At 45.8% G+C, this 13,551-nt stretch overlaps 1 protein-coding gene across 1 annotated transcript in view; it reads left to right on the top strand.

Annotated features, from left to right (window-relative positions):
- Positions 1-13,551, top strand: part of LOC309550326 (uncharacterized protein) — a gene marked incomplete at both ends in the record, with an annotated part of 82,721 nt that overhangs the window by 23,341 nt on the left and 45,829 nt on the right. Inside the window, one exon of the mRNA XM_082250723.1 lies at positions 10,889-11,472. Coding sequence (XP_082106849.1) covers positions 10,889-11,472 — 584 coding nt within the window. The remainder of the gene's footprint in view (positions 1-10,888; positions 11,473-13,551) is intronic.

Below are 13,551 nucleotides of genomic sequence, written 5' to 3'. Positions count from 1 at the left end.
AGATGAGCTATGCACGCCCGCTCACATTCGCATCAGGCCACCCCCCCCCCCAAAGTTCTTATTTTAACTGAAACCCTGATGAAAGGGGATTTTTTTCTATCCCCCGTAACACGTTGTAATTTTTGTGTAAACCAAAACGTGAATATGGACTCTTTTATCCTTTGGTCTGGTGCTCCTTCTATTGGTGTATTTTTTTTTCTAGTAAACCTCACACATCATAAGCAGACTAGTGCCCTGATTTGGTCACCAATTAAACCCCTAGACCAAGGATGGTGAACCTTGGCACCCCAGATGTTTTGGAACTACATTTCCCATAATGCTCAACTACACCGCACAGGGCATGAGCATCATGGAAAATGTAGTTCCAAAACATCTGGGGTGCCAAGGTTCGCCATCACTGCTCTAGACTATGAATAGACAGTGAAGGATCATCAGCAGAATGCTCTCTCTTCCTTTAAGGAGGTTCCTTCTCAGTTTGCTTAAATGAAGCACACCTGTATGGTTCTTAGTTCTTCCACTCCCTCCCCCTCTCAGTCTAAGCTTTGCTGTACAGGGTATAATAAGAGGCTTATAGAAGGACAAATACATGTACCAGTAAATGCAAAGCATAAATCAAAAAGAACAATGACAAACATTGCTCCCACAAAAAGGGAAACATATAACCCTAAAAGTACAAAGATTTTATTTGACATCGCCGTGGATTAAAAAAAAAAAACTGCATAAAAGGCATATACAGTATACACATAGGATAACTATATTTATTTATATATATATATATATATATATATATATATATATATTGTAAAGTTTGGGGGTTCTAGCTCCACCGGATTGAGTGCACAACCGTTTAAAACATAAACAAAAAGGCTTTATTTCAGCAAACTTAAACAGGCTTCCAGCAGTGCATAAATCAAACACAAAATAAAGTCCGCTTTTCTTCAGCACAAAGGAATAAAGCAAGAAAAAGGCACATACGGTTTTGTGGATGGGTCTTCACCCCAAGGTTTGAAACAGTCCTTAATAGACCTCTCTGCAGCTTCCAGCAAACTTGCAGCTCCTTCAGACAGGTGCAACCACCAAACTACTCCTCCCCCACACTCACCTATTGCTGCTTCCTGTCTCTTAAGGACTGCTTCTCATGGGTCTTAACCCTGTATGTGCTGGAATCCCTTATGGTCAGGGGTGGGGGCTCTTTCCCACCCGAATATCACTACAGAGCCCCCCAAATTCCGGGTCCCAAATATCGCTCTATTCAACACAGAGCACTGCGATTCAGTCCTCCTGATTTTAGCTATTTCCAGGAATTTCTCACCCCTCTTGGGTGACCCCCTGAACATTTCCCAACTTCCCTTAAAGAGACCACAACCCAAACACAGGAGATATATAGCGATTTGTCCAGGACCCAACCTTGGCGTCCTGTACATATCCCCCCCCTCTGCCTCAACGCGGAGGTGTTGGAGGCACCACACGACAGCATACAGTGGACTCGGGAGAGGGCATCGGCATTCTGATGCTGTCTCCCGGGTCTGTGTTCTACCACAAAATTAAACTCCTGGAGAGAAAGGAACCACCTTGTCACCCTGGCATTGGTGTACTTGTTCTGTCTCATCCAGGTCAATGGGGCATGGTCTGACACCAGGCGAAACCTCCTACCTAGGAGAAAATACCGTAGGGAGTCCAAAGCCCACTTGATGGCAAGACACTCCCGCTCCACCACAGCGTAGTTTCTCTCTGCTGTCGTTAGCTTCCTACTCAGAAAAACCACGGGGTGTTCTTCCCCATTGACCACTTGAGAGAGGACCGCTCCTAATCCTTCACTTGAAGCATCTGTCTGCACTACAAAATCCTTGGAGAAATCGGGAGCTACGAGCACCGGATGTTGGCATAATGCCGCCTTAAGCTTCTGAAAAGCTTCTTCGGCATTCGCGCTCCACTTTATCATCACTGACTTTCTACCTTTGGTCAAGTCAGTCAATGGTGCAGCAATAGTGGCAAAGTTGGGGACAAACCTCCGGTAGTAGCCAACTATGCCCAAAAATGCTCTTACCTGCTTTTTGGTTAGGGGACGGGGCCAGCCCTGTATGGCTTCTACCTTATTCATTTGGGGTTTAACCAGCCCTCTACCCACAATGTACCCTAGGTACTTGGCTTCCTCCATCCCAATTGCACATTTCTCTGGATTGATGGTGAACCCTGCTCTTCTCAAGGAGTCTACGACTGCCTGAACCCGGGGAAGATGGGACTCCCAATCAGTGCTGAAGACGACTATGTCATCCAGGTAGACGGAAGCATATCTTTGATGTGGACGTAAAGTTTTATCCATGGCCCGTTGGAATGTGGCAGGGGCAGAGTGCAGACCAAATGGCATCCTTTTGTACTGGAAGTGGCCTTCCGGGGTGGAGAAGGCTGTTTTCTCCCTGGCCTCCTTGGTTAGGGGAATCTGCCAGTACCCTTTTGTGAGGTCAAGCGTGGTGATATACCTGGCTGGACCCAACCTCTCAATTAACTCGTCTATCCGGGGCATAGGATATGCATCGAACTTGGAGATTTCATTAAGCTTTCTGAAGTCATTGCAGAAGCGAAGAGTGCCGTTGGGTTTAGGCACCAACACAATTGGACTCGACCACTCGCTCTGCGACTCTTCAATGACATCAAGCTCAAGCATTCTTTTTACCTCCTCAGACACTGCCACCCTATGAGCTTCTGGGATACGATACGGCTTTAACCGGATTTTTTCATTGGGCTCGGTTACAATGTCATGCTCGATGACATTGGTGAGACCAGGTAACCCTGAAAACATGTCCCTATTTCTTTGCAGAAATTCTTTTGCCTGTTGGGTTTGGGGCCTAGACAGGGTAGCAGCAACCTGCACTAAGTCAATCCCTGCAGGGTCCCCTGACTGGACACCTATCACTGCAGACACCTGTTCTCTATCTCTCCAGGGTTTCAACAAATTTATGTGGTAGATCTGGTATGGCTTTCTTCTCCCAGGCTGGTGTACCTTGTAGTTCACTTCCCCCATTTTTTCCACTATCTCAAACGGACCTTGCCACTTGGCCAAGAACTTGCTCTCCACCGTTGGTATTAGGACGGCCACCCGGTCTCCTATTTGAAATTGTCTGATTTTAGCCGACCGGTTGTACACCCTTCTTTGGGCATCTTGAGCCTTCTGCAGATGCTCCCTCACCAACGGCATTACCTTAGCCACTCTCTCTCGCATTTGGGAGATATGCTCTACCACAGTTTTGTGTGGGGAAGACTCACTTTCCCATGTCTCCTTTACTAGATCTAGCAACCCCCGGGGCCTTCGCCCATACACTAACTCAAACGGTGAGAAACCCGTTGATGCTTGTGGAACCTCCCGGATGGCAAACAACAGGGCAGGGAGTAACATATCCCAATCCTTCCCATCTTTCTGGACCACTCTTTTTAACATGCATTTTAAAGTTTTATTGAACCTCTCGACTAGGCCATCAGTCTGCGGGTGATAGACGGACGTCCGCAACTGCTTAATCTGGAACAGTTTGCACAAGTCCGCCATCACTTTGGACATAAAAGGGGTGCCCTGGTCCGTCAATATTTCTTTGGGGAACCCCGTTCGGGAAAACATTTGAAACAGTTCCCTGGCAATGGCCTTAGAGGAAGTTTTCCTTAAAGGGACTGCTTCTGGATATCTAGTGGCATAGTCTAGGATGACTAGTATATATTGGTACCCCCTTGCTGACTTCACCAGGGGTCCTACGAGATCCATTGCAATTCGTTCAAATGGTACCTCGATAATTGGCAAGGGTACCAGGGGGTTTCTGTAATGGGACACCGGGGCAGTTAACTGGCAAGTCGGACAGGACGCACAATACCTTTTAACCTCGGCCTTTACCCCTGGCCAGTAAAACCGGTCAGTTACCCTGGCCTCTGTTTTTTCTGCCCCCAGGTGTCCTCCCAGTGCATCATTGTGGGCTAGATCGAGAAGCATCCGCCTATAAGGCTGGGGAACCAGCAACTGCTCGACAGTTTCCCCTCGGCTTTCAGCCACTCGATAAACCAAGTTATCTTTCAATGCAAAATGAGGAAACCTCTGGTCTGCACCTGGTATTTGTGGGATCCCATCAATAACAGAAACCTGCTCTCTAGCATTGACCAAGGTAAGATCCTGCAATTGAGCGGTGCCAAACGCACCCCTGGATACGTCCAGGTCTGGATGCACTGGCCTTGAGGAGGTTTCCCCTTCACTCTCCTCAACCTGGGACTGTGGTGGGGAGAGTTCCTCATCATCCTCTCCCAGCATAACCTGTAACGGGGAGACTTCCCCCCCCCCCCCCTCAGAGGTCAGCTCGGTCTTGCGACCTGAAACAGAAACAATATCGTCCACTTTAACATTTTCTGCAATGTCATTGTTAGTGACAGGTACCTCCCCATCAGGGGGTTGTGTTGTGGGGATTTCAGGCCCGGACCCCTCAGACTCTGTTCCTTCGAGGCCGAGGGTCCCCAGTCCCCTTGGTTGTCCAGGCTGTTCACACTGTACCTGGTTCCATAGTTCAAAAAACAGTGGGCAGTCCCGCCCCACTATGACATCATGTATCAAATTTCTTACCACCCCGACTTCTTGTGTCACAGAGGTACCACCATAGGCAACTGTCACTGGCACCAGGGGGTACTCTCTGGTGTCCCCATGGATACATACTACCCGTAGAGTCTTACTTACTGGGCCGAGTCTTCCGATCACCCTGGTATGTACCAGCGTTACCATGCTACCAGAGTCCAGCAGAGCCTTGGCAGGAAGGTGGTTCACCCATAGTTCACATTCAAACTGTCCGGTCGCTATATCAAGATGGGTGGCACATGCTCTTTGCACATAAAAAGAGCTTCTCCGAACAGTCCCACACTCCATAGGCTCCTCCTGAAGTGGGCATTGTGCCCGGGTATGCCCCCAGGACCGACATCGCCAGCACTGTATGTCTCCCATCCTTGGGACAGGAACCAACCTCCGTGGTTCTGCTGAAGAAGATACCGGTTTGTGGGTGACAACGTCTGGCGGAGCTTCTCTCCTAGGTGCTGTGGCTGGCCTGGTTGCCCGATGTGTGGGTTCCCGATGCTTGGCAGGCCCGAGCAGGTCTTCCACCACAGTGTATCTTTCGACCAACTCTACCAGCTGGTCAGCGGTTGCAGGGTCGCCATGGCTTACCCAGCGCTGTAGGTCATCTGGTAGGGACCGCAGGTACCAGTCCATCACTACCCGTTCCACCATTTGCGGGCCTGTCAGCTTCTCTGGTTGCAGCCATTTTTTCACCAGCTGTACCAGTTCGTGCATCTGGGACCTGGGTGGCCGATTAGGTTTGTACCTCCAGCGGTGCACCCTCTGAGCCCGGACAGCTGTGGTCACCCCCAGGCGGGCCAAGATCTCTGCCTTCAGACGCTCATAGTCGCTGATGTGCTCAGTTGGAAGGTCAAAGTAGGCTTTTTGCGGGTCACCAGTAAGGAAAGGGGAGATAATGCCAGCCCATTGGTCACGGGGCCACCCCTCTCTCTCCGCTATCCTCTCAAAAGTTGTGAGAAAAGCCTCCACATCATCACTGGGGGTCAGTTTTTGCAAGTAATGACTGGCTCTCACAGATACTGGGTTGCCATCGGCAATGACTGCTTGCTCTCGTCCCTGAGCCAAACGCTGTACTGCCTCCTGCAAGGCAGCCACCTGTGCTTGAGTGGACTCCTGCTGGGCAGTAAACTGAGCAGCTAGCAACCGTGTGCTTTCCTGTTGTGCCTTTACAGCCTGTGCCAGGGCTTGCTGCTGCTGAGCCATTGCTTTCTCATGGCGACGGTTTGCCTCTACTGAGGCTTGCTGCTGGGTCACAGTGGCTTGCACCAGTGCTTTAATAACCTCCTCCATGCCTGCTGTTTGTAGTGTCTGAGCTGTTTTCACCCAAGACATGCCATAGGTATACTGTCTCTTTAAGTGTCAGTTTTTGGTTTTAAACGGCTTTTGCGGCTGCAAAATGCACTCTGCCCGCATCCGAGACACCAGTTGTAAAGTTTGGGGGTTCTAGCTCCACCGGATTGAGTGCACAACCGTTTAAAACATAAACAAAAAGGCTTTATTTCAGCAAACTTAAACAGGCTTCCAGCAGTGCATAAATCAAACACAAAATAAAGTCCGCTTTTCTTCAGCACAAAGGAATAAAGCAAGAAAAAGGCACATACGGTTTTGTGGATGGGTCTTCACCCCAAGGTTTGAAACAGTCCTTAATAGACCTCTCTGCAGCTTCCAGCAAACTTGCAGCTCCTTCAGACAGGTGCAACCACCAAACTACTCCTCCCCCACACTCACCTATTGCTGCTTCCTGTCTCTTAAGGACTGCTTCTCATGGGTCTTAACCCTGTATGTGCTGGAATCCCTTATGGTCAGGGGTGGGGGCTTTTTCCCACCCGAATATCACTACAGAGCCCCCCAAATTCCGGGTCCCAAATATCGCTCTATTCAACACAGAGAGCACTGCGATTCAGTCCTCCTGATTTTAGCTATTTCCAGGAATTTCTCACCCGTCTTGGGTGACCCCCTGAACATTTCCCAACTTCCCTTAAAGAGACCACAACCCAAACACAGGAGATATATAGCGATTGTCCAGGACCCAACCTTGGCGTCCTGTACAATATATATATATATATATATATATATATATATATATATATATATATATATATATATATATATATATTTATGTTTTCTCTTCTCTCCAGGATGACTTTGGGGATTCCCTCGTTGGATGCAGCACTAAATATACAGTGTCATATGTATCTATGTGTGAGTGTATATATATATAATGGTTTTTGTCCAGAATGTGCTATTTTTTCTTATGTACATATAATATACTAATTCTGATTTACTCCCTGATGTATTAGGGTCTCCTGATGAAGCAATTAAACTGCGAAATGTGTCGAGACTATTGAACACTTTCCTGTGTTTTTTTGCCCTGCTTTGTATCATTGTGATGTATACAGTAGCATAACCTAAATATATGTCTAATGGGGCTCAGCAGGAATAGTGCTTTCTCAGGGATATACAGTATCTCACAAAAGTGCGTACACCCCTCACATTTTTGTAAATATTTTATTATATCTTTTCATGTGACAACAATGAAGAAATGACACTTTGCTACAATGTAAAGTAGTGAGTGTACAGCTTGTATAACAGTGTAAATTTGCTGTCCCCTCAAAATAACTCAACACACAGCCATTAATGTCTAAACCGCTGGCAACAAAAGTGAGTACACCCCTAAGTGAAAATGTAAAAATTTGGCCCAAAGTGTCAATATTTTGTGTGGCCACCATTATTTTCCAGCACTGCCTTAACCCTCTTGGGCTTGGAGTTCACCAGAGAATGAGATTCACAGGTTGCCACTGCCGTCCTCTTACATTCCTCCATGATGACAGAGACTATGCCCTCCTCCACCTTCCGTTTGAGGATGCCCCACAGATGCTTAATAGGGTTTAGGTCTGGAGACATGCTTGGCCAGTCCATCAACTTTACCCTTAGCTTCTTTAGCAAGGCAGTGGTCATCTTGGAGTTGTGTTTGGGGTCGTTATCATGTTGGAATACTGCCCTGAGACCCAGTCTCCAAAGGACGGGGATCATTCTCTGCTTCAGTATGTCACAGTAAATGTTGGCATTCAAGTTCCCTCAATAAACTGTAGCTCCCCAGTGTCGGCAGCACTCATGCAGCCCCAAACCATGACACTCCCACCACCATGCTTGTCACCATCTGAACCACTTAAGTTTATCTTGGTCTCATCAGACCACAGGACATGATTTCAGTAATCCATGTCCTTAGTCTGCTTGTCTTCAGCAAACTGCGGGCTTTCTCATGCATCATCTTTAGAAGAGGCTTCCTTCTGCTGGGACTACAGCCATGCAGACCAATTTGATGCAGTGTGCAGCGTATGGTCTGAGCACTGACAGGCTGACCCTCCACCCCTTCAACTTCTGCAGCAATGCTGGCAGTACTCATACCTCTATTTCCCAAAGACAACCTCTGAAAATGACGCTGAGCACGTGCACTCAACTTCTTTGGTCGACCATGGCGAGTCCTGTTCTCAGTGAAACCTGTCCTGTTAAACTGCTGTATGGTCTTGGCCACTGTGCTGCAGCTCAGTTTCAGTGTCTTGGCAGGCTTCTAAAAGCCTAGGCCATCTTTATGAAGAGCAAAAAGTTTTTTTTTTTCAAATCCTCAGAGTTCTTTGCCATGAGGTGCCATGTTAAACTTCCAGTGACCAAGTATGAGAGAGTGAGAGCGATAACACCAAATTTAACACACAAAAGATATAATAAAATATTTACAAAAATGTGAGGGGTATACACACTTTTGTGAGATACTGTATATCCCTGAGAAAGCACTATTCCTGCCGAGCCCCATTAGACATATATTTAGGTTATGCTAATGTATACATCACAATGATACAAAGAAGGCAAAAAACACAGGAAAGTGTTCAAAGGTCTCAACACATTTCACAGTTTAATTGCTTCATCAGGAGACCCATCAGGGAGTAAATCAGAATTAGTACATTCTATGTACATATGAACATATGAAAAAATAGCACATTCTGGACAAAAAACATTATATATGTACTCACACATAGATACATATGACACTGTATATTTAGTTTTGCATCCAACGAGGGAATCCCCAAAGTCACCCTGGAGAGAAGAGAAAACATAAATATATGTGGTGGTCAAAAAAGGAGCTTCTTTGTAGACAGCCTGTGGGCTGGGGCGGTAGTGTGCTTTGGATATCAGTCACGTCCTCCATGTTTCCCATGAACTCATTGGGCGCCAAGTACTGGCCACATGTGAGGCCTACCCTTCGTGGGTTCTTCTTAGCTGTGTTAAGCTCTTGGTTACAGGGTCACTTTACACACACAAAGGGTATCTTTACTTCATGCCATCTTCATCAATGCCTTGAGGCAAGGCTGAGGTTGCCGTGGAGGAATACTCAACCTTAAGGCAGACCTCTACACTTAGAGATGAACATATACCAAGTACCCATGCACTGTAACTGTTCTCCAGTTTACTTGGTTCCCCTTACAATGTACACCTTCACAGTAACTCACATTTTGGAAGGGCACGCTGAGCCACCATCCACATCCACCTATTCAGTTTTTTCCACTACTACTCCCAAGTAGTGGAGTTGGTCCTGTACATCTGTACAGGATGGGAAACCTCTGTGGTGCAATCCACTTCCGTTGCTCTGGGATACATACTGCTGGTGGAAGGAGTGCCGACAATAGTTCACTTTCTGCTAGAGACTAGGCCATCTATAACAGGTACATACTACCGACGGGCTGCTTGTTACACTTGGCAACTACAGTACCTGTGTCTTTACACTACTTCACTCCACATTTATGTCTTCACACACTAATGTGTGTTAAGACCCATTTTGTGAACTATTCGTGTGCCAGTTACTTACGATGCTCCAACAGGTAAAACATAATGCTTCCCTATTCCTAACTATAACTACAGGCTACATGCTGCATATGCATACCTGAATTGATGCAGTCCATCACACGTCCTTCAGAGGCATTTCTCCATCTTTGGAATCTTCAGGGCGAACTCCAGGTTAAAATCTCTGTTGCAGGCCATGGTAAGCAGCACTCCCCTACCCCTGTGGGTCTCTTTGTCCATCTCTCACAACTCGCAGCTGCGCTACAACTCCTTAGCTTCTTTCTCTCGCGCGGCGCTTTCCTACAGGGCCGACCGAACCAGACTAGAGTCCCATTTTTTTACATCACAAAGGGCAAGTGGGTCAGACCTAGACAGGAACCCACCAAAAAGCCAAAAAAGACCAGGCAAAGTATTAACCGCAGCCCTACCAGCCATGACAGCACCATCTGACTGCTTCAGGCTGCTTACAAACCAGTAATTTATAAAGGAGAGAGCTATTATAAAGAAATGAGGTGAGAGTGAGAGCAAACTCCTAGTGAGCCAAAGAAGAGTACAAGACTTCCATTACATCAGTCAAAGATGTGTGACCACCTTTCAAAAAAAGGTAGGTCCTCTTCCCAAATGATCACCCCAACAGACACTCAAGATATACTGTGCAAAAAGCCAGAAGACTACAAGTCAACCAGATAAAAGAAAAGAAGAGAAAAGAAGAGAAAAGAAGAGAAAAGAAGAGAAAAGAAGAGAAAAGAAGAGAAAAGAAGAGAAAAGAAGAGAAAAGAAGAGAAAAGAAGAGAAAAGAAGAGAAAAGAAGAGAAAAGAAGAGAAAAGAAAAGAAAAGAAAAGAAAAGAAAAGAAAAGAAAAGAAAAGAAAAGAAAAGGAAGCCTGAGCAGAAGACAGAAGGTGGAAACTGGAGGTTCTCTATGACTAAGCTCCATAGGTGTGCTGTAACATTTTATAGGAGTGTAGTCAGGTGGAGCTTAGGCTGAAGCTGTACCTTCACCTTTTTGTATAGTGGCTGGGTTCTGGTGTGCAGCCTTTCTACCTTCTGTCTTCTGATTTGCTTCTGCTAGCCTGGATGAGCTTGTTTAAATGCCTAATAAAGCAGACAAGGACTCTGTTTTGCGTTACGATGGCCCATGGAGAATAATAATTAGCATAAGATGGATACATCCATTTTTGCTCCTCATAGAAATAAAATCAGGAACAAATGACTGAGAAAGCACTGTTGGAGACAGTATACCCCCTGCCCAATCTGATGCATGCAGGGGTTATCTTACTAGGGCACACAGTTACTTCCTTCTATCTAGTATGACAGCCCAGATCATGCATGCAGGGTTGCAAGTTTTTTTTTTAATAGAAAACTACCCTTTAAAGGGTTAATTTACAAGCTAAGATCTATTTTAAGGGTGGAAAAATGTTGTTATGATCTCATAAAATGTTCTTTTCTTGATTACCAGGTAAACCCTAAAAGAGAAGTCTACTGGAAACATGTTAGCTCAGATGCCTGTAGGTTTGCGATGATGTGGAAATATGGTGGAATTTACATGGATACCGATGTCATCTCACTTCGTCAAATACCCCAGGACCATTTTCTAGCAGCCGAATCTTTTATAGTTACTAGCAGTAGTGTTTTTGGCCTCTCCCCACATTACCAACTGACATGGCAGTTTATGGAGAACTTTGTTCAGAACTACAGGGGAGAAATATGGGGACACCAAGGGCCGGGGGTTTTCACACGTGTTGTGAAGAAATTGTGTGGCATGCCGGTATTTAACTCTACTGAGGATGTCATGTGCACAAACATCAGTTATTTTCATATTCAACGTTTCTACCCAATACTGAATGGAGAATGGTACAAGTACTTCCAAGTCTGGGAGAATTTGCCAACCTTTAATAACTCCTATGCCTTACACCTTTGGAATTTTAGGAATAGAAAAGGTATATCTATGGAACCTGGAAGCAACACGTTGGTGGAACATCTCTACCAGAAACACTGCCCTACCACCTATGGATATATCTTGAGAAAAGAAAAAACTTACCTGTAACAAGTCTTGTTGGGCTTATAAAAACAGATTATGTGATTCCTGCATAAGTAAGGCTGCTTTCACACTGCTCAGTTGAAAAAGCCCTTAAAAATTGCATATGCTTTCTGACGCATTTTTTGCAGGACTGTGTTAAATTTAATGCAACGCTTTATGTTTTCCCCATATCACTTATGAGATGCAATTTCCAGTGCCACTATGTAGTGTGACTTGCTTGCGATTTTGATGAGACTTTAGCATCATTAAAAGAGAAAAAGAAGAACCCAACGGGTCTAAAATGTTGGAAAACTCAACCCTAAAGAGGGGAGTTAGCCCCCATTATTCTTCTCACAATGGGACTTCAAAGGCTGTGAGGTTGCCATAGATTGGAAGATCACACGATGATTTAAAATAACATCTTTATTAATTTTATCAAAAAAGAGATAAAATCATAATATATAAAAACGTTTTTTACAACCATGTTGCGGGCATGTCTGGCTGGATACATTCAATGTAGATACAGTACTGATAGGTCCTATGTGACGCGGCTCCCTGCATACACAGGACAGAAGAAGGGGATTTTTTCTTTCCACTCTGATTGCCCAGATTGAGAACGGATGTCAGTATAAGAGTGGATTTCCGCTCGGTCCCTTGTCTTATCGCTGTCCTAGCCTGCCTTTGAGAGATATTGGTGCGGTCCAGTGCCCATCATTAGGCCTACCCCCATTTGTGGAGGACTTCCAGCCACCAGGGGCGGCCCATCCATTGGGGGCACCGAGACACTGCCCCCCCTATCCATGTGTCTGGCCCCCTAATCTACAGGCGGATGAGTGGATTCCAACTGGGATTTTTTTTTTTTTAAGCACGTTATTAGAGCCAGAGGCTCTAATAGGCTTTAAAAAAGGGTGGGCTCGGGGTGCAGAGCACTGCGCCCTGAGCCCACCCAGTTGTGTGACAATAGCGAATTAATATTTTCTATTGTCCCACTGACTATCCTGCCAGCCAATCAGGAAGAGGGTTGTGAGACCCCTTTCCTGATTGGCCAAAAGGAGAAGCGATCTTACTTCCCAGTGGCCAAGAAGAGGCAGAGGAGACACGGCTGGAGGAGTAAGCAGCGCCATCCAGCACTCCCTGGCTCGGACAGGAGGAAGGAGGAAGTATGGAGGCAGACCGTTGGGGGGGGGAGGAACGTGTCGCCTGCTGACTGACTGACTGACTGGCCGACCGGCTGAGGGGGGTGCACGCATTGGTTTGCCGCCCCCCCCCCCCCAAATTACCGAGCACCAGCCGCCACTGCCAGCCAATGGGTCTTTTACCCACCTACTGTGGTCACCTGGGAGTGCCTGGCAAGCTCTGCAACTGCTTTTTTAATTGCTGTCTGTAGAAACAGTCTCTAAGTAGTACATGTGGTCCCTGAAGAAGCTACTGAATGAGCACATCGCTCAGCGAAACGCATAGGCCCTATCAGTACTGTATCTACATTGAATGTATCCAGGCAGACATGCCCGCAATATGGTTGTAAAAAACGTTTTTATATATTATGTTTTTATATCTTTTTTTTATAAAATTAATAAAGATGTTATTTTAAATCATCATGTGATCTTCCAATCTATGACAACTTCACAGCCTATAAAGTCCCATTGTGAGAAGAATAATGGGGGCTAACTCCCCTCTTTGGGGTTGAGTTTTCCAACATTTTAGACCCATAAGGTTCTTCTTTTTCTCTTTTAATGATGCTATAATTGAGGGATGTGACTGTGAGTGATTGTCCTTTGAACCCATACCTTTCAACTTTTGATGAGACTTTACTCACAGAAGTCATATCAGTATTAGATAAGAAGCATCCCTTAAGGCCCGTATACACTTGATGGAAATCAGACGAAATATCCTCCGATTTTTCTCTCTGTTGCTCAACGTTCATTACTGTTTTTAGTTGACAGTGCATAAATGTTCACTAAATTTCTCGTCCGATTTTTTTTTTTTTTGGGACATTTGTTCCCAGACTTCCAGGTTGTCAGCAACTTCTGATCATGCTCGGCCTTTCGTATCCGATTTTTCACGGACGTACTGCATACACATTAAACGAAAATTGGTTGTCC

This window comes from Pelophylax lessonae (genome assembly GCF_965119305.1).
Source record: "Pelophylax lessonae genome assembly, chromosome: 3".
Taxonomy (NCBI): Eukaryota; Metazoa; Chordata; class Amphibia; order Anura; family Ranidae; genus Pelophylax; species Pelophylax lessonae.
The sequence above is the reverse complement of the archived record's forward strand: the minus strand, read 5'-3'. Positions and strand labels throughout refer to the sequence as shown.